This window comes from Cherax quadricarinatus, chromosome 22 (genome assembly GCF_038502225.1).
Source record: "Cherax quadricarinatus isolate ZL_2023a chromosome 22, ASM3850222v1, whole genome shotgun sequence".
In the NCBI taxonomy this organism is placed as follows: Eukaryota; Metazoa; Arthropoda; class Malacostraca; order Decapoda; family Parastacidae; genus Cherax; species Cherax quadricarinatus.
Window position 1 is genome coordinate 4914686 of NC_091313.1, and position 22455 is coordinate 4937140.

Genomic DNA, 22455 nt, shown 5'->3' on the forward strand with positions numbered 1-22455 from the left:
CATTTTCTAATTTCTACACTCTGAATTTTTGGCCTAATATTTCCACCACACATTGCTCTTGGCTTTTAGCTTCCTCACTACATTTATACCACTTGCATCGTACCCATAAAGGGTTGGTACTTCTATATTCTTATACATTCCCCATTTTTGCCTCCATGGACAAACTTGTATTTCCCCTGCACATCTTTTTTTTTTTTTCCCCTTTGTCTATTTTATGGATCACCTTATCTTCCATTGACCCTTGTGCTGACATGTCCACTTCCAAATATCCTAATACATTCACTTCCTCCATACACTATTCATCTAATCTGATATCCAGTTTTCACCGAGTGCCCTAAAATTTTTGTTACTCTCATAACCTTGCCTTTTTTTTCTGTTCACTTTTAATTTCCTTCTTTTACACACCCTCTCATACTCATCCACCAACCTTGGCAACTTCTCTCCAGAATTTTCCATAAGATTTTCCATTGGGTATTGGGTAAGAGAAACTGACAGCTCCTACTTCATATCAGATTTATCATCTTTTAAGCCCACATGTTTGCCCAATACCTTAGCATTCACTTCTTTGACAACTCGGTCCATAAATTAAACTGATGACATCATACATCTTTGTCTAAGGCGTCCCCTTCACTCCTACATACCCTAACTTTAGCCTCACACTCTGCACAATAGTAACCTATTACCTATTTCATACATTTGTAACATCTACCACATTGGTTCCCTATCCACCCTGTGATATGCTTTTTCTGAATCCATATACACGTATATGAAAAGCACTATAGTATTGTTCACTTATATGCTTCAGTGCATATCCCCTACTATTCCTAAATCGTCATTTTTCTTCTGGAATCTGATTCTCTCTCTCAACCCAAACTTCTTTCAGCAATGATTATGATCTACATTTTACCCAGTATACCCAGCAGGCTTATTCCTCTATAATTTGTGTATTTTGTTTTTTTGTCCCTTTGTCTCTTATACCACTGCCAGTCTTTAAGTACTGTATCTTTTCTTCTTTCATACATATACTGAACAAGTACACTAACCACTCCAAAAACTAGATCCTCAACTGATTTTACATATCTAACTCTTAGTCCCATATGTCTCAGCTGCTTTATCCACTCTTTTCATTCTACCCACTGTCTGATGCACTTTTCCCCACTTTTAACTCTGGCACTTTCTTACTCCTGCCAGATGTTATTCCTTCCTGTCCAAGGTGTGCTGTTACTACCATTTTTTCCCGTCATTAACACTGAAGAGTTCCTCAAAATAATTTATCCATGTGTCCGGTACCTCCCTTTTCCTATCTAGCTTCCCTGTTTTGTTTTTATCTGCCAAATTCACTTGCTTTCCAAGTTTTTTTTAATTCATTAATCTCTTTCTAAAATTTCCTTATTCTCAACAAAATTTGCTGATAAGGAGTATCCCATTTTTTCATTAGCTCTCATTTTGTGTTCTCTCACTATTAATAACGCTTTCAGGGTCCGTGCCCTAGTTCCAAGGCTTTGAGTTGAGGGTCCAAACTGTAGATCTATGCCATGAGCTCACCTCACTCTGATAAGCTGTGAGTGGTAAATTTGGGCCTAGATATGAGAGAATACATCTATGTGGTATGTGTGCACCACATAAAACAAATCCTACAGCACACAGTGCATAATGAGAGAAAAAAAAACTGAGACCATAATTTTCGATTAAAATACCAACCTTGCATTGTTTTTTCGTATGTTTTTTATAGTTGTATTTGTGATTTCTTGGTCTCATATGATAGAATGATAGATATATTACAGAAATAGAGATGATTTTGATTGGTTTTAATAATGGAAATGGCTTGAAACCGAGCTCAAAATAGCGGAAATGTTAAATTTTTGCCAATGTTCAAGAGTAAACAAATGACCTCACATATCTAATACACACCAACTAGTGGGTCTAATATATGTTCACAAATGTGGTGATATTATTTATACAATTATTACAATATTGCATAGCAGTAAATCTTCTATTTTTTGGTTTGAATAAAAATTCATTATGTGAATAAAAATTCAAAATGGAATTCATTTGTAAAGCCTGAAAACATAACTAATGAACAGAGGAAATGTTAGTGTAGTGCCAGGAATGCCTGCATTATTTATTCTGGACCCTATTTTGAAATTGGAATATTTTGAACTTTGCGTTAAGTTGGCCAAATTACCAATTTCTGATCACTTTATTTTGTAGCTGAAACAGTTGACTTGGTGATTTCTTGTGCTCAATCGATAGAATAGAAGTAATACTAGTGAAATAGCTAAGAATTTGGTCAACTGGAATAATGTAATTGGCCTAAAATGGGAGTCAAAGTTGGCAAAATTGCCAGTGCATATATATCGCTGACACATCAAAATTTGCAAGAGCATAATTTCGTCAATTTTCCATCAAATTTCATACTTTTTGTTTTATTACCTCCAGAAAAAGATTCTCTACCATTTCATAAGAAAAAATAACAAAAATTTTTTTTGAAAATTCTTGGATCCTGGTGCACACTTTAAAATTTGGCCTCTGGACCCTGAAAGGGCTAATTTTACCTCTTTTTCCCTCCATATACAGTTCTCCGTCTTCCCTATATTTTTTTTTTACAGTAAAATCCCCTCATATTCCTAAGGACCTTCTTTATGTCTTCTTTCTACCAATTGTACCTTTATCCACCTGCTCCCACCCTCCTGTACCTACAGACTTCTGTTGTCCACTCTAACATTTCATTCTTAACCCTTTGACCGTTTCAGGCCCCTTTCTGAAACTGTCAATCTATGTCGCTCAATTTTTGAAAAAAAAAAATGATTTTTTCTTATGAAATGATAGAGAATCTTTTCCCGATGGTAATGACACCAAAAGTTCGAAATTTGGTCGAAAACTCATGGAATTATGCTCCCGCGAAGTTAGCGGTCTCGGCGACATATGCGTATCGGCGATTTCGCCAACTTTGAGCCCTATTTTCAGCCAATTCCATTGTGCCAGTTGACCAAACGCATAGCTATTTCTTTAGAACTCCATTTTATCTATCAGCTGAGTACAAGAAACCTCTCATTTACTAATTTGGACTACCCAATATGGTGGTCAGAAATTGGCAATTTGGCCAATTTCACGCAAACTAAAAAAGATGCCAATTTCAAAATAGGGTCCAGAATAAACAAGGTAGACATTCGTGGCACTAAAATAACATATGCTCTGTTCATTAGTCACATCTCTAGGCCCCTCTTATATTATTATTGCTTTCTATTTTGATTTTTTATTCATACAAAAAAATACAAAATTTACTGATATGCAGACTACTGCATTATTGCAAAAATGGTATAAATAATATCAGTGCACTAGTGAAAGAATATTAGACTCCCCAGTTGACGTGTATTGGATGTGTGGTGTGATTTATTTACTTCTGAACATTGGTAAAAGTCGAACATTTCCGCTACTTTGAGCTCAGTTTCAAGGTCGTTTTCATCATCAAAGTAATGAAAATCATCTCTATTTCTGTAATATGTTTTCCATTTTATCACCTAAGACCATGAAAACGCGAATACAACGATAAATACTATACGAAAATACACCTCAAAGTCGGCGTTTTATTCCAAAAAAACGATCAGAGTTTTTTTTTTCTCATTACGCAATGTGTGCTGCAGGATTTTTTTTATGTGGTGCACACTGACCACACAGACCCATTCTCTCACATGTGGGCCTACCAGCTTTCTCCCGCTTGATTTGAAGCCGCTAGAATTATTGAGTATATATACGTCAGAAACATTGGCTCGTAAGATGTATTTATACATCGAAAACAGTCAAAGGGTTAAATCTTCCCCATACTCCTTTGACCTAATTACAGTAGCTGTACTCTCTACTCCACTTTTCTACTAATAGTTGCTCATATCTCTTCCTTGAACTTCATCTGCTTCATCTACAGTGTAGTAATGTAGATCTTAGAAAGTAGTTATACAAGTCTCAAGTAAATATACTTTGTTTTAATGTATTTTTTTTGTTTAGGCCCCAGAGGAATGGATACAAAAGATACACCAAGATAACAAAGTGAGTGCTTTTTTTTTTTGCTAGATCACATTAATGAGCTGTACTTTACTTTCTTTAGATTTAGATTTTTTATTTTCATTAATAATAATAGTAACTTATTAGAGTAGATCTAATCTTTATTCCCTAGTAATGTATTGCAGTTAGAAAAATTGAACTGACACCCTTACATAACATTCTTAAGAGATGAATAATTCAGTGTTTCATCATTTGTCGTCCCCCTTCAAGAGAGTCCCTTGTTATGGTGAAGGGGGTCCTTGATCCAAGGAATTGGACCCCTTACCTCCTTCCTCAAATTAAATCTAATTACAGTAAACCTTCAATATAACAGACTAATAGGGGTGTCCATTACATCAGTATAAGAGTTAAAAATAGCAACAAGTAGTGTAAAGTACAGCGGAACCCTGGATATCAGCCAATGCGGATATCGACCAAATCTGATTTTGGCTGCTTTTATGGCCAAAATTCTGTCCTGGATTTTGGCTGGCAACTCGGAAATCGGCCGTATTGGATGTGTCTGCCCGCCACTCCCCTGCATTTGTGAGTCAGTCTTGCTGTGTCTCTGGGTGAGTGAGCAACATTCCATGCATTCATCCAAACATTTTTTGTGGTTATTTGAGTGTGACTGCGAAACATGCCACCATGGGGCCAAAGAAAGTTCCTAGTGCCAGCCCTTTGGTAAAGAAAGTGAGAAACAATTGAATTAAAGAAAGAAATTGTAGCAAAATATTAAAGTGGCGTACATGTCCTAGAGCTGGCCAGGATGTATGGAAAATCCAAATCAACAATCACATCCATCCTGACAAAGAAAGTAGAAATCAAGGAATATAATGTTGTGAAAGGGGTAAATATGCTAATGAAACAAAAATCATCAATAATTGAAGATGTGGAGAAGTTATTGTTGGTGTGGATCAACGATAAACAGTTAGCAGGAAATAGTGTTGTGGAGTCGATCATTTGTGAAAAGGCAAGGCAGTTGCATGTGGATCTCGTAAAGAAAATGCCTGGAATGAGTGCTGCTGTTAGTGAATTTAAGGCCAGCAAAGGCTGGTTTGACAGATTCAGGAAGCATAGTGGCATACACAGTGTTGTAAGGCATGGTGAGGCTGCAAGTTCAGACAAACATGCGGCTGAAGAATTCGTGCATGAATTCAAGGATTACATAGAGGCTGAAGGATTCCTCCCCGATAAGTGTTGAATTGTGATGAAACAGGCCTCTTTTGGAAGCAAATGCCAAAGAGGACCTACATCACGTAGGAAGAAAAGGCACTGCCGGGACACAAGCCTATGAAGGATAGGTTTACTCTCTTGTTCTGTGGTAACGCTAGTGCGGATTTCAAAGTGAAGCCTTTACTTGTGTATCACTCTGAAAATCCCAGAGTGTTCAAGAAAAAACAGTGTCATCAAGAGTAAATTGTGTGTGTTGTGGAAAGCTAATAATAATAAATGGGTCACAAGGCAAATTTTCATTGACTGGGTCCATGAAGTGTTTGGCCCGAGTGTGAAAAAATGCCTCTAGGAAAATAAATTGCCACTCAAGTGCCTCCTGGTACTGAACTGTGCTCCTGCTCATCCTCCAAACTTGGTAGACCAATTGTCTATGGAGTTAAGTTTTATAACAGTGAAGTTCTTGCCTCCTAACACCGCTCCTCTCATCCAGCCCATGGACCAGCAGGTCATTTCTAACTTCAAAAACTCTACATGAAGCAATGTTTCAAAGGTGCCTTGAAGTTACCTTGGACACTGACATGACCCAAAGAGAGTTCTGGAGGAATCACTTCAATATCCTCCATTGCATAAGCCTTATAGGTATGGCTTGGCAGGTAGTGACTTCCAGGACTTCGAACTCTGCGTGGAGAAAATTGAATGTGTCCAAGAGAAGGATTTTGAAGGGTTTGAGGCTGATCCTGATCCTGACCCTGACCCTGACCCTGACCCTGACCCTGACCCTGACCCTGACCCAGTCGACCCTCTGCCTGTTGTGGAATCTATTGTGGCTTTGGGAAAGTCTATGGGGTTGGATGTGAGTGGGGAGGATGTGGAAGAGTTGGTGGAGGATCACAGGGAAGAGCTGCAAGACCTTCATCTTCAAGAGCAACAGACCACAGCTGAGGAAATTGCTTCAGAGGAGGAGGAAGAGAGAGGGGAGAATGTGCCTTCTTCAGTGATTAAGGACATTTGGGCAAAGTGGAAGGAGGTGCAAAGTTTTGTGGAGACATATTACCCTCACCAAGCTCAAACAAGCCATATCTGCAACATGTTCAGTGACAAAACCTTGTCCCACTTCAGGCAAATCTTAAAGAGACACCAGAAACAGACCTCTCTGAACAGTTTTTTTTGTGCGACAGGGGTGCAGTGACTCTCAAGCTGGTCCTAGTGCCAGTAGAAAATGAAGGGAAGTAACCCCAGAGAGGGACTTGATACCTGAAGTCCTTATGGAGGGGGATTTCCTTTCCAAAAAATAAGCTTTCCTCTCACTCCCCTCCTTGCCTTCTTCAATATGCCAGCAAGAATCTTCAATAAAGGTATGTCAAGTTCAGTTATCATTAAAATTTGTGCTTTATATTTATTTGTCATTGTTAATCTTTAAAAAAATTTTTGTTAATATTTTTAGGTGTCTGGAAGGGATTAATTGTGTTTACATTAGTTCTTATGGGAAATACAGTGGACCCTCGACCAGCAATATTAATCCGTTCCTGAGAGCTCATCGTTAGTCAGAATTATCGTTAGTCAAGTTAATTTTCCCCATAAGAAATAATGGAAATCAAATTAATCCGTGCAAGACACCCAAAAGTATTGAAAAAAAAATTTTTTTACCACATGAAATATTAATTTTAATACACACAAACTGAAGATTACATGCACAGTTACATGACACTTACCTTTATTGAAGATCTGGTGATGACTGATGGGATGGGAGGAGGGGAGAGGTGTTAGTGTTTAGAAGGGGAATCCCCTTCCATTAGCACTTGAGGGAGCAAGTCTTTTTCTGGGGTTACTTCCCTTGTCATTGGATTTGTCAGTTAAAAATAGGAGAGGAGAGTTATTAAATGGAGAGGTAGAGGTATTGGGAAGATGGAAGGAATATTTTGAGGAATTGTTAAATGTTGATGAAGATAGGGAAGCTGTGATTTCGTGTATAGGGCAAGGAGGAATAACATCTTGTAGGAGTGAGGAAGAGCCAGTTGTGAGTGTGGGGGAAGTTCGTGAGGCAGTAGGTAAAATGAAAGGGGGTAAGGCAGCCGGGATTGATGGGATAAAGATAGAAATGTTAAAAGCAGGTGGGGATATAGTTTTGGAGTGGTTGGTGCAATTATTTAATAAATGTATGGAAGAGGGTAAGGTACCTAGGGATTGGCAGAGAGCATGCATAGTTCCTTTGTATAAAGGCAAAGGGGATAAAAGAGAGTGCAAAAATTATAGGGGGATAAGTCTGTTGAGTGTACCTGGTAAAGTGTATGGTAGAGTTATAATTGAAAGAATTAAGAGTAAGACGGAGAATAGGATAGCAGATGAACAAGGAGGCTTTAGGAAAGGTAGGGGGTGTGTGGACCAGGTGTTTACAGTGAAACATATAAGTGAACAGTATTTAGATAAGGCTAAAGAGGTCTTTGTGGCATTTATGGATTTGGAAAAGGCGTATGACAGGGTGGATAGGGGGGCAATGTGGCAGATGTTGCAAGTGTATGGTGTAGGAGGTAGGTTACTGAAAGCAGTGAAGAGTTTTTACGAGGATAGTGAGGCTCAAGTTAGAGTATGTAGGAAAGAGGGAAATTTTTTCCCAGTAAAAGTAGGCCTTAGACAAGGATGTGTGATGTCACCGTGGTTGTTTAATATATTTATAGATGGGGTTGTAAGAGAAGTAAATGCGAGGGTCTTGGCAAGAGGCGTGGAGTTAAAAGATAAAGAATCACACACAAAGTGGGAGTTGTCACAGCTGCTCTTTGCCGATGACACTGTGCTCTTGGGAGATTCTGAAGAGAAGTTGCAGAGATTGGTGGATGAATTTGGTAGGGTGTGCAAAAGAAGAAAATTAAAGGTGAATACAGGAAAGAGTAAGGTTATGAGGATAACAAAAAGATTAGGTGATGAAAGATTGAATATCAGATTGGAGGGAGAGAGTATGGAGGAGGTGAACGTATTCAGATATTTGGGAGTGGACGTGTCAGCGGATGGGTCTATGAAAGATGAGGTGAATCATAGAATTGATGAGGGAAAAAGAGTGAGTGGTGCACTTAGGAGTCTGTGGAGACAAAGAACTTTGTCCTTGGAGGCAAAGAGGGGAATGTATGAGAGTATAGTTTTACCAACGCTCTTATATGGGTGTGAAGCGTGGGTGATGAATGTTGCAGCGAGGAGAAGGCTGGAGGCAGTGGAGATGTCATGTCTGAGGGCAATGTGTGCTGTGAATATAATGCAGAGAATTCGTAGTTTGGAAGTTAGGAGGAGGTGCGGGATTACCAAAACTGTTGTCCAGAGGGCTGAGGAAGGGTTGTTGAGGTGGTTCGGACATGTAGAGAGAATGGAGCGAAACAGAATGACTTCAAGAGTGTATCATTCTGTAGTGGAAGGAAGGCGGGGTAGGGGTCGGCCTAGGAAGGGTTGGAGGGAGGGGGGTAAAGGAGGTTTTGTGTGCGAGGGGCTTGGACTTCCAGCAGGCATGCGTGAGCGTGTTTGATAGGAGTGAATGGAGACAAATGGTTTTTAATACTTGACGTGCTGTTGGAGTGTGAGCAAAGTAACATTTATGAAGGGATTCAGGGAAACCGGCAGGCCGGACTTGAGTCCTGGAGATGGGAAGTACAGTGCCTGCACTCTGAAGGAGGGGTGTTAATGTTGCAGTTTAAAAACTGTAGTGTAAAGCACCCTTCTGGCAAGACAGTGATGGAGTGAATGATGGTGAAAGTTTTTCTTTTTCGGGCCACCCTGCCTTGGTGGGAATCGGCCGGTGTGATAATAATAAAAAATAACTTCCCTTGTTCTTTTAATGCCACTAGGACCAGCTTCAGAGTCACTGGACTTCTGTCGCACAACATATCTGTCCATAGAGGCCTGTACCTCTCGTTCCTTTATGACTTTCCTAAAGTGGTTCACAACAGTGTCAGTGTAATAGTCACCAGCACGGCTTGCAGTAGCTGTGTCAGGGTGATTTTCATCAAAAAAGGTTTGCATTTCAAGCCACTTTGCGCACATTTCCTTTATCTTAGAAGTAGGCAACTTCTTCAATTTCTCTCTCCCCTCCTCCGAAGCAGTTTCCTCAGGTGTGCCCTCTTGCTGTTGAAGATGATCTAGCAGCTCATCAGTGGTTAGTTCTTCACTGTCCTCCACCACCAACTCTTCCACATCCTCCCCACTAACCTCCAACCCCAAGGACTTCCCCAATGCCACAATGGATTCCTCAACTGGCATAGGATTCTCAGGGTTAGCCTCAAACCCTTCAAAATCCCTTTTGTCTACACATTCTGGCCACAGTTTTTTCCAAGCAGAGTTCAATGTCCTCTTAGTCACTTCCTCCCAAGCCTTACCTATAATGTTTACACAATTGAGGATGGTGAAATGATCTTTCCAAAACTCTCTTAGAGTCAGTTGAGTTTCTGAGGTCACTACAAAGCACCTTTCAAACATAGCTTTTGTGTACAGTTTCTTGAAGTTGGAAATAACCTGCTGGTCCATGGGCTGCAGGAGAGGAGTGGTATTAGGAGGCAAAAACTTCACCTTAATGAAGCTCATGTCCCTAGAAAGTCGCTCTGCCAAGTCCGAAGGATGACCAGGAGCACTGTCTAATACCAGGAGGCACTTAAGGTCTAATTTCTTTTCAATTAGGTAATTTTTCACATTGGGGGCAAATGCATGATGTAACCAGTCATAGAAAAAGTCCCTAGTGACCCATGCCTTACTGTTTGCCCTCCACAGCACACACAAATTAGCCTTGAGGACATTGTTTTTCCTGAACACACTGGGAGTTTCAGAGTGATACACCAATAAAGGCTTCACTTTGCAATCACCACTAGCATTGGCACACATCAACAGAGTAAGCCTGTCTTTCATAGGCTTATGTCCTGGGAGTGCCTTTTCCTCCTGAGTAATGTACGTCCTGCTTGGCATTTTCTTCCAAAACAGGCCTGTTTCGTCACAATTAAACACTTGTTCAGGTTTCAGTCCTTCACTGTCTATGTACTCCTTGAAGTCCTGCACATATTTTTCAGGCGATTTGTGGTCCGAACTGGCAGCCTCACCATGCCTTATCACACTATGAATGCCACTACGCTACTTAAATCTCTCAAACCAACCTTTGCTGGCCTTAAATTCACTCACATCATTTTTCTAATTAAATCGTCATGCAACTTCCTAGCCTTTTCACATATGATCGCTTGAGAGATGCTGTCTCCTGCTATCTGTTTCTCGTTTATCCACACCAATAAAAGTCTCTCAACATCTTCTATCACTTGCGATCTCAGTTTCGAAAACATAGTTGCACCTTTGGCAAGAACAGCTTCCTTGATTGCCGTTTTCTTGCCCACAATAGTAGCGATGGTTGATTGGGGTTTATTATACAACCTGACCAGCTCAGAGATACGCACTCCACTTTCATATTTATCAATGATCTCTTTCTTCATCTCCATAGTAATTCTCACCGTTTTTGCTGTAGGGTTGGCACTAGAAGCTTTCTTGGGGCCCATGGTGACTTATTTTACAGGTGCAATCACTAAAAAGGCTGTGATAATATGAAATGTTCCAGTTGTATGTTTGGAAGCGACCGCGGTGGCTGGCTGGCTTGTAAACACTGGCACCAAAGGGACAAGTGAGGCGCGCTCAGGCCAAAGTGGACGGAATGAATAGCGCTGGTCAGGTTTTTAAGCGCTAGTCGAGGCAAAATTTTTGCGTTAAAATGTATCGCTAGTCAGATTTATCGTTAATCGATGCCATTGTTGGTCGAAGGTCCACTGTATTACTTCAGATTATGGCTGAAATCCGGGGTTCCACTGTACTACTTTACTGTATACCTGATATAGTAATGTACTTATAATTTACAGGTATACTGCAATAAATATTGAAAATAAATTAGGTAAGAACACTATCCAATTTAACCAGTGGGTTTTACCCATAATTTAAAAAATTTGTTATATTGAAGTACAGTAGACCCCCAGTTTTTGTAATTAATCTGTTCCAGAAGGTTGGCCAAAATCTGAAATGGCCGAAAACCGAAGTAAGATTTCCCATAAGGAATAATGTAAATCCAATTAATCCATTTCAGACACCCAAAAATACAGTGGTCCCTCGCTTTTCATAGTTCTCGGGAATCATAGATTTCGGAAATCATGGGATATTTTTGTATAAACATGGGCTCGCTAATCATAGGTTGACTCGCGAATAGTAGTTCGTCCGGGACGCATATGCACGGTGTGAGCCAGGGCGGCCTCCCTACCCAGCCAGTCTTGCATTGTTTACCAGTGAGCGAAGGTCCCCTCACGTGCTCCTACGAAATATTTCATAATATTCCACTCATTTTAGTGCTTGCAAGTACTAAATGAGCTACCATGGCTCCAAAGAAAGCTCCTAGTGCCAAGCCTGTGGTAAAGAAGGTGAGAAATACGATTGAATTTAAGAACAGCAACAGATCGCAGCTCAGAATCTTGCTGCAGAGGAAGAGGAAGAGAGATGGAAGAAGGTGCCTTCTTCAGAAATTAAAGAGATTTTTGCTATGTGGGGTAAGATGGAAAGCTTTATGGAGAAACATCACCCTGACAAGGTTGTTGCAAGCCATGTTGGCAACATGTACGGTGACAAAGTCTTGGGCCATTTTAGGGAAGTGTTAAAGAGACGCCAGAAACAGAGCTCTCTGAACAGTTATTTTGCGAGACAGGACTCCAGTGACTCTCAAGGTGGTCCTAGTGGCATTAAGAAACAGAGAAGTGAAGCAACCCCAGAAAAGCAATTGGTACCTGGTGTTGATGGAAGGGGAAAATCATATTTTTTTTTGCATATTTCGATGAATCAAGGCATTTTCAAGCATTTCAGGAAAAACTTCATTTTTTCGAGTTAAGATATGTATTTTCAAAGTAATTCCAAACTGTAAGCAATCCAATCTCTCTCCTCCTCCAGTCTCCCATACACTACGAAGAATCTCCAATAAAGGTAAGTGTTATGCTGTTAATGTTTCATTCATCATTTCCCATTGTATTGTTTATGTACTACATCTATGTTTCATGTAAAATTTTTTTTTGTTTTAATACTTCTGGGTGTCAGGAACGGATTAATTGTATTTACATTATTTCTTATGGGGAAAATTGATTCGCAAATCGTAGATTTCAATAATAGTAGCAACTCCAGGAACGGATTAACTACGAAAAACGAGGGACCAGTGTATTAACAAAAAATAAATTTTTTAGAGAATAACTATAGTTTTACATACAGAAAACAATGAGAAATAAATATGAATGGCTAATTTTAATGATAAATGAACATTATATACCTTTATTGAAGACTCTTGTTGGTGAGTAGTATTTATTTTTAGTCCCATAAGGATTACATCCCAGGTGTATACCTACCGGCTACATACACTGTGGCCTACAGCCATATTATTACCATTGACATACATGTACCATGTTTACTGAGTTTAATCGTTTCTAACAACTACCTTTAGATGCCATCATTAACAAAGGGAGAAGTAATGAATAATTCATGCCGAGAATTGTAAACAAAAGCCTTATATACTATTAAGGGCAGTTACTGGGCCAACGCAGATTCATACACGTTTTCTCTGAAGCTGGACCAGAGAAAACATAATGTTTTCCTTCCACCGACTACCACCCCAGGATAGAATATGAACATTGCATGTTTATATGCTCTGTAACGTGTTTCTTACATAATTTTGAAGAAAATATAGATGGATTAATGAAAATGTGTATATTAACGTAAAATAAGACATTTAATGTGTCCAAGAGTGAGTCACGAACATATGAGCAGCCCAGGCAGACGAGTCTGGTACCAATGATTTCCGAGCAGATGTACGAAACCCGGGGAAAATTTTGCCCAAAAAAGTGCTCAAAATCTAAATTGTATGATTTCCGCACAGGCCAAAAACCGGGGGTTAACTGTAGTCCTTTAGATTGAGGGTTTACTGTACCTCTAACTATCCATTTGGCCTCATTAATAAGAAATTACCTGCTTTCATAAAGTATAACTCCTAGACACAGGAGAAAGGGACCACTATTAGCTTTGCGTAATGTAGCCTTTGCCGGTAGTGCTGTGATGGTCACTAAATCGAATAGAACTTGAATCTTAGGGCATGTCAGGTGACCTTCTGGTGAGATATTGGGTACCAGATGCTAACGGATCCAGAAATGGCAACAAAGTGTATAACTTCTAGCATTCATTCCAGTTTGCTCACCACCATTATTTAGCCCAATCAGGTGGTTTTACTAAGCCTTACTCAGTCAATTGTAGTGGTGTTGTTGTGCACTAGGTAGGGTAAGAGGTGGGTTCCAGGGAATAACAGCACTACCTGTTGCAACAAAGGTGACAGTAGTTCAGTGTGGGTATGTGGTTTCTTCATGTTTATTCTTGGAGCTGACCCCTGTTTTTTTGCTAAATGAAGTGCTATAAATCTATCTGCCACTAGAAAACAAATGACTACACTGACAGAGCACACACATCTCAATCACACACAAGAAATATACCACTTGGAAACCTCACCTACGGACGCAGAACCTCTAAACACATTGTGCAGATTTTTGATGTCATGTAGTATTAACCCTTTCAGGGTCCAGAGGCCAAATTTCAAAGTGCACGCTAGTGTCCAAGAATTTTCAAAAAATAATTTTTTTATTTTTTATTGTGAAATGGTAGGGAATCTTTTTCTAAAGGTAATAAAACAAAAAGTACAAAATTTGATGGAAAATTGACAAAATTATGCTCTTGCGAATTTTGATGTGTCAGCGATACTTACGCATTGGCGATTTTGCCAACTTTGACTCCCATTTTAGGCCAATTACCTTATTCCAGTTGACCAAATTCTTAGCTATTTCACTAGTATTACTTCTATTCTATCGATTGAGCACAAGAAATTGCCAACTCAACAGTTTCAGCTACAAAATAAAGTGATTGGAAATTGGTAATTTGGCCAATTTAGTGCAAAGTTCAAAATATTCCAATTTCAAAATAGGGTCCAGAATAAACAATGCAGGCATTCCTGGCACTAAACTAACATTTCCTCTGTTCATTAGTTATGTTTTGAGGCTTTACAAATGAATTCCATTTTGATTTTTAATTCACATGATGAATTTTTATTCAAACCAAAAAATAGAAGATTTACTGTCATGCAATATTGTAACAATTGTGTAAATAATATCAGCACATTTGTGAACATATATTAGATCCAACAGCTGGCATGTACATGTATTAGACATGTGAGGTCATTTGTTTACTCTTGAACATTGGCAAAAATTTAACATTTCCGTTACTTTGAGCTCAGTTTCAAGCCATTGTCAGTACGAAAACCAATCAAAATCATCTCTATTTCTGTAATATATCTTCCATTCTATCAAATGAGACCAAGAAATCGCAAATACAACTGTAAAAAAACATGTGAAAAAACACTGCAAAATTGCTGTTTTAATAAAAAATTATGGTCTCAGTTTTCTTTCTCTCATTATGCACCGTGTGCTGCAGGATTTGTTTTATGTGGTGCACACATACCACATAGACATATTTTCTCATATCTAGGCCCAAATTTACCGTTTACATCTTATCAGAGTGAGCTGAGCTCATGGCGTAGATCTGCGGTTTGGACCCTCAACGTAAAGCCGTAGATCTACAGCACGGGCCCTGAAAGGGTTAATACTCCTATTTTAAGAGAAAAGTGATGTTGACCCTGAGTTTAGTGGCTTTGAGGTGGATGTGGTCATAAGTGGTCGAAGAAATATCAAAAACTTTGATAATAACCCATGTGCAACACCCTTTCAGAATGTCTTATAACCTATGCCCTAAGTAAAGTGAAACAGTTCTGGAATGTGTAATACATGTTCGGCAGGCTGGCAGGCTGGCTGACCAACTGGCTCTATCTCCATCTATCTGTGTATTTCTCTGTCTCACAGGTACACATAAATACAATTATACATAGTGTAAATTATCTAGGATAGCCCAAAAAATCCGGACAAAGTGCTATACTGTGCTTGTTCATATAATGTGTAAGCATGACTGCCAAATACGTATTTTCACTTGCTCAGGAACCAGACGTGACGGCAGTCGTGTAATGCCTGTTGGTTCACGAGTGGCTCTCTCTCTCTGAGACAGAGAGAGACAAGCAGAGAGACAGAAAGAATGACAAGCAGAGAGACAGATAAGCAGAGACAGGGATAAACAGAGAGCTAGACAAACAGATAGATAGACAGGCATGTTTATGTGAAACAGTGAAAACAAATGAAGCCAAGGCTATGGACGCTCATCAAATGTCACTACTTATCACTGCACTGTCAGTAGTTGACTTACACTTGTCTTACGTCATGCTTCAAGGAAAATTATTATTATTATTATTATTATATACTCCTGCATATCCAAAACATTGCTGGGACCTATAAATACTTTGTATATATTCCTAGACCATAGTAAATGACTAAGGCAGGTGTAAATGTTCATCTGTCAGTGTGTTTGTGACAATCTGAGTACAATTTCAGCACCTAATATTAGTGTCACAACAAAGATTGGCTATGAAATCACAAGAACTACTATAAATTGTAATTTTCATAACATAAAAATTATATAAAATAATATAAAAATGAGAGAAAAAGGTATATCGGCAACACTTCTGCAAACGGCAGGACTCGATGTTGCTGTCAGGTGAGCATCCAGTGCCAACTTCGAGGCCTCAAATCTCTGTAAGCACTGGCCTAAAATTTTTTTTTTTATGCTATAACACTTAAAAAATGCACTCTTTATTTCTTTCTTTTTTTTTTTTTCAAAATATTCGGAGCGCTGAGCGAATGTATATATATGTTTGGACAGTTTACGGGTTAATCATGTCCCCAGACCTCTCATGTATTACACTTGCCTTCCATTTTTAATTCATAATCACACAAAAATAGAAGATATACTCTCAGATAAAATATAACCAGGAATGATTGGCCTTGGTTAATGACACCCCAATAATTGATTGAATGAACCTATTTAAAGCCCCTAAAACAGACTGTGGGTGTGGGGGCCTTAGGTGTCCTCAGAAAAATTGGCAAAAATCAAATATTTCTGCAACTTTGAGCCCTATTTCAAGCTACTTCCATTCCTGAAACCAACTAAAATCATCTCTATTTTGGAGTATGCCTTCCATTCTATCAAGTAATACCAATAAACAGCCAATAGAACCATGAAAACCAACTTAGAAAAACACCTCCAATTCACTATTTTAAACCAAAGACATGGAGAGTTTTTTGCTCTTCCTGTCATGCACTGCATAGGACAAAATTTTTTTATATACGACTGTGAACACTTACTGCACATACCCATTCTCTCATATCTGGACCAGAATTTACTGCTCACAGCTTATCTGAGGTGAGCTCATGACATAGCACTACATGAGGGACCCTGGCCTCATTGATGTTGTTCTATGTGATGGCCACTGAAAGAGCAAGAGACATGCAACTATTTCTCCCCTCATGTTTTCAATTTTAGAATTGGTCATTCCATCATTGACCCCTCACTCGGACTCAATACATACATTTAAAAAGGTCTTCACAGTCAACCATTCTATTCTTTAGATCAGCAATGAAGACTTCCACTTTCTGTAAAGATTTTCTGTCTGAGAGGCACTCCAGTGTTTGTGTAAATGGCAGTCTTTTCTCTGATTTTGTGCAAGTTGCAGGCATACTGCAAATTTGCATCCTTAGTACTGCATTATTCTCAATAGCTTTTAATAAACTTAACTTATAGTGAATATTCTCCAACACTCTATTGATTATACTCAGATTTGGGCTACCTCACATGGCTTTGAGCTTTCTGTTTTTAAAACAAAACTCTGTAACTTTCATGAGATGTCAGACCATCCCCAACAGTCTTATTTTGTTTATACCTCTATGGCTCCCCTATGTACTTTGGGTAAATTTCTTGGTCATTGTGAGGGAAAAGTTCAATAGATAGGAATAGAGAGGGAGTATATAGTAACAATAGTTTCACTGCCGGCTAATTGTTAAGGTAGGGTAAGTCAAGCTCCCGCTATTCCCGCCTTTTTTCCCCCTCCCCTAAAGTGATAGTTTGATTGCCGGCTGCTTGTTAACGTAGGGTCAGTCTAGCTCCCACTATCCCTTCCCCTCCCTCTACCCCCCCCCAAAGGTGACGTGTGGGGCTCTGGTCAAACAGTAAATCACTCGACTCACAGCTCCCAACACTACTGTAAGTACATGCCTGCCTTGTATTCTAGTGGTAGTTTGGAAGTTAGGAGGAGGTGCGGGATTACCAAAACTGTTGTCCAGAGGGCTGAGGAAGGGTTGTTGAGGTGGTTCGGACATGTAGAGAGAATGGAGCGAAACAGAATGACTTCAAGAGTGTATCAGTCTGTAGTGGAAGGAAGGCGGGGTAGGGGTCGGCCTAGGAAAGGTTGGAGAGAGGGGGTAAAGGAGGTTTTGTGTGCGAGGGGCTTGGACTTCCAGCAGGCATGCGTGAGCGTGTTTGATAGGAGTGAATGGAGACAAATGGTTTTTAATACTTGACGTGCTGTTGGAGTGTGAGCAAAGTAACATTTATTACCTAGAGTTTACCTGGAGAGAGTTCCGGGGGTCAACGCCCCCACGGCCCGGTCTGTGACCAGGCCTCCTGGTGGATCAGAGCCTGATCAACCAGGCTGTTGCTGCTGGCTGCACGCAAACCAACGTACGGGCCACAGCCTGGCTGATCCGGAACTGACTTTAGGTGCTTGTCCAGTGCCAGCTTGAAGACTGCCAGGGGTCTGTTGGTAATCCCCCTTATGTGTGCTGGGAGGCAGTTGAACAGTCTCGGGCCCCTGACACTTATTGTATGGTCTCTTAACGTGCTAGTGACACCCCTGCTTTTCATTGGGGGGATGGTGCATCGTCTTTTATGAAGGGGTTCAGGGAAACCGGCAGGCCGGACTTGAGTCCTGGAGATGGGAAGTGCAGTGCCTGCACTCTGAAGTAGGGGTGTTAATGTTGCAGTTTAAAAACTGTAGTGTAAAGCACCCTTCTGGCAAGACAGTGATGGAGTGAATGATGGTGAAAGTTTTTCTTTTTTGGGCCACCCTGCCTTGGTGGGAATCGGCCAGTGTGATAATAAAAAAAAAAAATTATTGGTTGAAAGCGTCACTTTTGACCAATAATAAACTTAGTCCTTTCAGTCTTGCTCTAGGTTGACTGTTGTAATAATCACCACATCTTTTGGGTATTGTACTTACCATGGAGAGTGATTTCTTAAGCAGTGGGTAACCTGTCTATCTTTTCAGCTTGGATGACAGAGAGGGTCACCTGTCAATCAACGAGGAGAACGGATGGAGAAGGACTAACGTCCAGAGACTTCCCCATTTTGGATCTAATTACCTGTGCACCTGTATGAAATTGCAGGACGTAACCCCACATTATTGCAGCGGTAAAGAACCTGCTTTCCTGTCACTGGGATAAAATACTCACGGCGATACTCTGTGAAGAACTAGCTTGTGGTGGTCACCAACACCTGCGACCCCCCCTTCCCCATCAGCAACGGCTACGATTTCAACAACAGTGTCACCAACAACAGACACCCCTATATATATTAGCGTTGAGTTCAAATGTTATTTTATTCATTTCAATTTTCATTTTTCTTTCAAATAGGATATACCTTTCATGTTTTATTGTTTTATGTTTGCTTTAATAAATAATAGTGTTTATCTTTGTGAATTATTATTTCTTTTTCTATTCATTAATTTTCCTGAGGAGGAGCCAGCCTGAGTAATACTGACTGAAGATGTTACAGGGCTGAGTAAGCCTTCACAAGTGGCGACCCTGCCAGGATACAACTCGACTGAATCAAGATTCAACTCCATCTCGAATCTACCATTGGAACTTCAACGCCGCATACCACAGACGGTTACCACCAGCCATGAGTAATCATTCTCTATGGTAGGACTACAGTACAGGTATTTAAAAGATTTGGTAATTGTTATGGTCTCAATTTATTGTAAGTCAAGTCAGGCAGGATATAATATTTAATTCTGCCACCTTGAGCTTGAAACACTTTTGAGGATTAGACTCTAGGGACCCGAGATTTTCCAGTGACAACTTGTTTCATTGAGCTCTTTATTTTATCAAGGGAACTGTCGTTGGACACTCTTGATTTGTGGGAAGATTGGATGGTCAAGTGACCCCATTCTACTTACTGTTTGCTCGGAGCCAGCATAGAACCCTTCGTTTTCATTAATACATGTTGTTTAATTGAAGCAGGGATCGAGCCCTCTGGTTTATTTACAGTTTGAGCGGAGCAGGAATTGAACTCTCCGTTTTCTTTAATACCCGTTTCATTTCCCCTGATAGTTTAAGTTATTCTTGCAAGCATGGAGGAATACCAGTTTTGGATGAATGCTGGAAGTAAGTTAGGAATAACAGGGAAAAATTTAGAATCTTTCATTAGTGCTAAGATCCAGGAAAGACTTGAAAGAGAGAGAATTGAGAGAGAAAAAAGACAGCTAGAAAGGGAAAGGGAAGAGAATAAGGAGAAAGAGAACCTTGAAAGACAGGAGAAAAAGGAGAGAGAGAGAATTGAGAGAGAAATCCGAGAAAGACAGTTAGAAAGAGAGCGAGAAGACCAAAAAGAGCGTGACAGACTTGATCGTGAGGAAAGAGCTAAAGTACGTGAGGAACAAGTTAAATTAAGGGAACTTGAAGAAAGAGCAAAGGATCGCGAGCTCGAACAAGCTCGCCTTGAATTAGAGAATAAAAAGATAACTTTCTCACAACAGCAATTAGATGAAGGAGTAATGGAACAACGTGCAGCTAGTGCACATATTCCAACACCTAATTTACCTCCCTTCACAGAGGGGGAAGACATAACTTCATACATTATCAGGTTTGAAAATACCGCTACCCTCTGTGAATGGCCTGCTGACACATGGGCTACCAGGTTAGGAATATTATTTTCTGGTACAGCTTTGAATATCTATGCAACTTTGTCGCAGGATATCATATGTAATTATAACCTACTGAAGAAGGCAATCCTTAAAGCATATCAAAAAACCACTAATTCTTACAGGAAAGATTTCAGGTATGCCACCTTACAGCTTGGCCAGAACTTTCAGCAGTTACAGGTAACACTCTTTCGTTTGTTCAACTTTTGGATAGAGAGTTCAGGAATTGATCGCAGTTATGAATCTCTTAGAGACTTCATGGTTGCTGACCAGTTCCTGACAGCTCTTCCCCATCAGATACGAACATTCATCAGAGAACGTAACCTGATTAAAGCTGAGGAAGTTGCTGATGCTGCTGACCTGTATGCTGAGGCTCACAATTCCTATAAAGACCTAAAGGGATCGAACCCTAAGGGCAAGGGTTCATCAGACCTTAAGAAATCAAAGCCTTTAGTGGAAAGTAAAATGACTTCTTTTATTCCTGTTTGTCATTTGTGTGGTGTTAAGGGACATAAACGTCCAGATTGTCCTTCTAAGAAGGTCCAAAAAGTTGGAAGATGTTTTAAAGACTGTAATGACCAAGCACCCTTCTGTTCAGGAACAGTTAATGGACTTAATGTATCTACCATTTTACGAGACACTGGATGCACATGTATAGTCATTTCTGATAAGCTGTTCCCTAACATTAAAGAAACTCATTCCTCTGCTATACTTTCAGACTACTTGGGCCGTACGGACACTTTTCCTACCATCCGTTGTTACATTAGGTCTAAATGGTTCTCAGGTTGGTCTGAAGCTGTACTAGCTCTCATCACTTCTTGCTCCGTACTAATAGGTAATGTAAAAGGTGCCATTCTTCCTTCTGAGGTTGACCTTTCATCACCAAAGATGGATATAAGTGTTTCAGATCCTCTTCCTGTAGAGTCAGAGAAGCCCCTCGAAAGTTCAGATGAGACAATGTCTCACGATATTCATGTGGGATTAAAAACCAGTGATGCTACTCTTGAAAGTGAGGAAGTAGGATCACAGGTTCACTTGTTAGATGAAAGTGAAGATATCACCTCCGATACCATAAATGTCTTGACTAGGGCTCAGACCAAAGCCCAGGCTTCTCCTACTGTCCATCCTTTGATTTTCCCTGACTTTAAGCCTTTAGATATATCGAAGGACTCCTTTGTCAAGTTACAACGTAATTGCCCTTCTCTTCAGAATTGCCATAATGTCACTAAACAAAATCAAGTTATCCAAAGGAAAAACTTTTCATATAAATTTGAATATATAAAAGGTATCTTGTACAAGTCAGTATTTAAATTAAATTCAGATGAGATAGACTATTCCATCTTAGTTGTTCCAAGTCAATGCAGAGAGACTGTTCTTAAAATGGCTCATGACCTGCCAGTGGCCGGACATTTCTCGCATCGTAAAACCTTAAATAAAATTAGGGAAACCTATTTTTGGCCAAAAATGTCCTCAGATGTCACTACCTATTGTAGATCGTGTAAAGTTTGCCAACTGTCATCCTCCCGAGGTACCAGGTGAGTACCTATGGTCAAAATCCCAATCTTTACGGTACCTTTCGAAAGAGTAGCTATTGACATCGTTGGTCCTTTAGCTCCACTTTCATCTGGGGGACATAGATATATATTAACATTAGTTGATTATGCTTCGAGTTTCCCTGAAGCCATTCCCTTAAAGACCATAACTACTACAGAGGTGGCTGAAGCCCTTTTGTCCATCTTCTCCAGAGTGGGCATCCCTAGAGAAATTTTGCCTGACCGTGGGACACAATTCACATCTGACTTAATGCAACATTTATATCAACTCCTGGGAGTGAAGCCTCTCTTCACCACACCCTATCATCCCAGCTGTAATGGGAGGATTGAGCGCCAGCATTCAGTTCTCAAGTCCATTTTAAGGAAACTTTGCTCCCTTAAACCTAAGGAGTGGCATCGTTACCTACCCTGTGCTTTGTTTGCCATGAGGGAAGTTCCCAGTGACTCTTTGGGGTTTTCACCTTTTGAACTTCTCTATGGTGGACAGGCCAGAGGCCCATTGTCCATCCTTCATGACTTATGGACTAATGAGGAGGTAAATGCTGAGGTTCAGTCTTCTTACCAGTTTCTCCTTGACCTTAGATCCAAACTTGAGGAGACCTCTGACATAGTTTCGAAAAACCTAAGCTTGTCAATGGACCAGTACAAAACCTATTTTGATTCCAAAAGTCAGAGGAGAAGTTTTAAAGTAGGTGATGAAGTTCTTGTACTTTTGCCTATCAAGTCAAATAAATTATTAGTAGCATGGAAAGGTCCATATAAAGT

General features: G+C 39.9%; 1 protein-coding gene across 6 annotated transcripts in view; it reads left to right on the forward strand.

Moving 5' to 3' along the window:
* Positions 1 to 22455, forward strand: part of LOC128689791 (uncharacterized) — a 52659-nt gene that overhangs the window by 24539 nt on the left and 5665 nt on the right. For 5 of the 6 annotated variants that reach the window (XM_070087467.1, XM_070087470.1, XM_070087468.1 and 2 more), the window contains one exon: positions 4003 to 4044. The exons of the other annotated variant lie outside the window; for it this stretch is intronic. In XM_070087467.1, coding sequence (XP_069943568.1) covers positions 4003 to 4044 — 42 coding nt within the window. The remainder of the gene's footprint in view (positions 1 to 4002; positions 4045 to 22455) is intronic. 6 annotated transcript variants of the gene reach the window in all.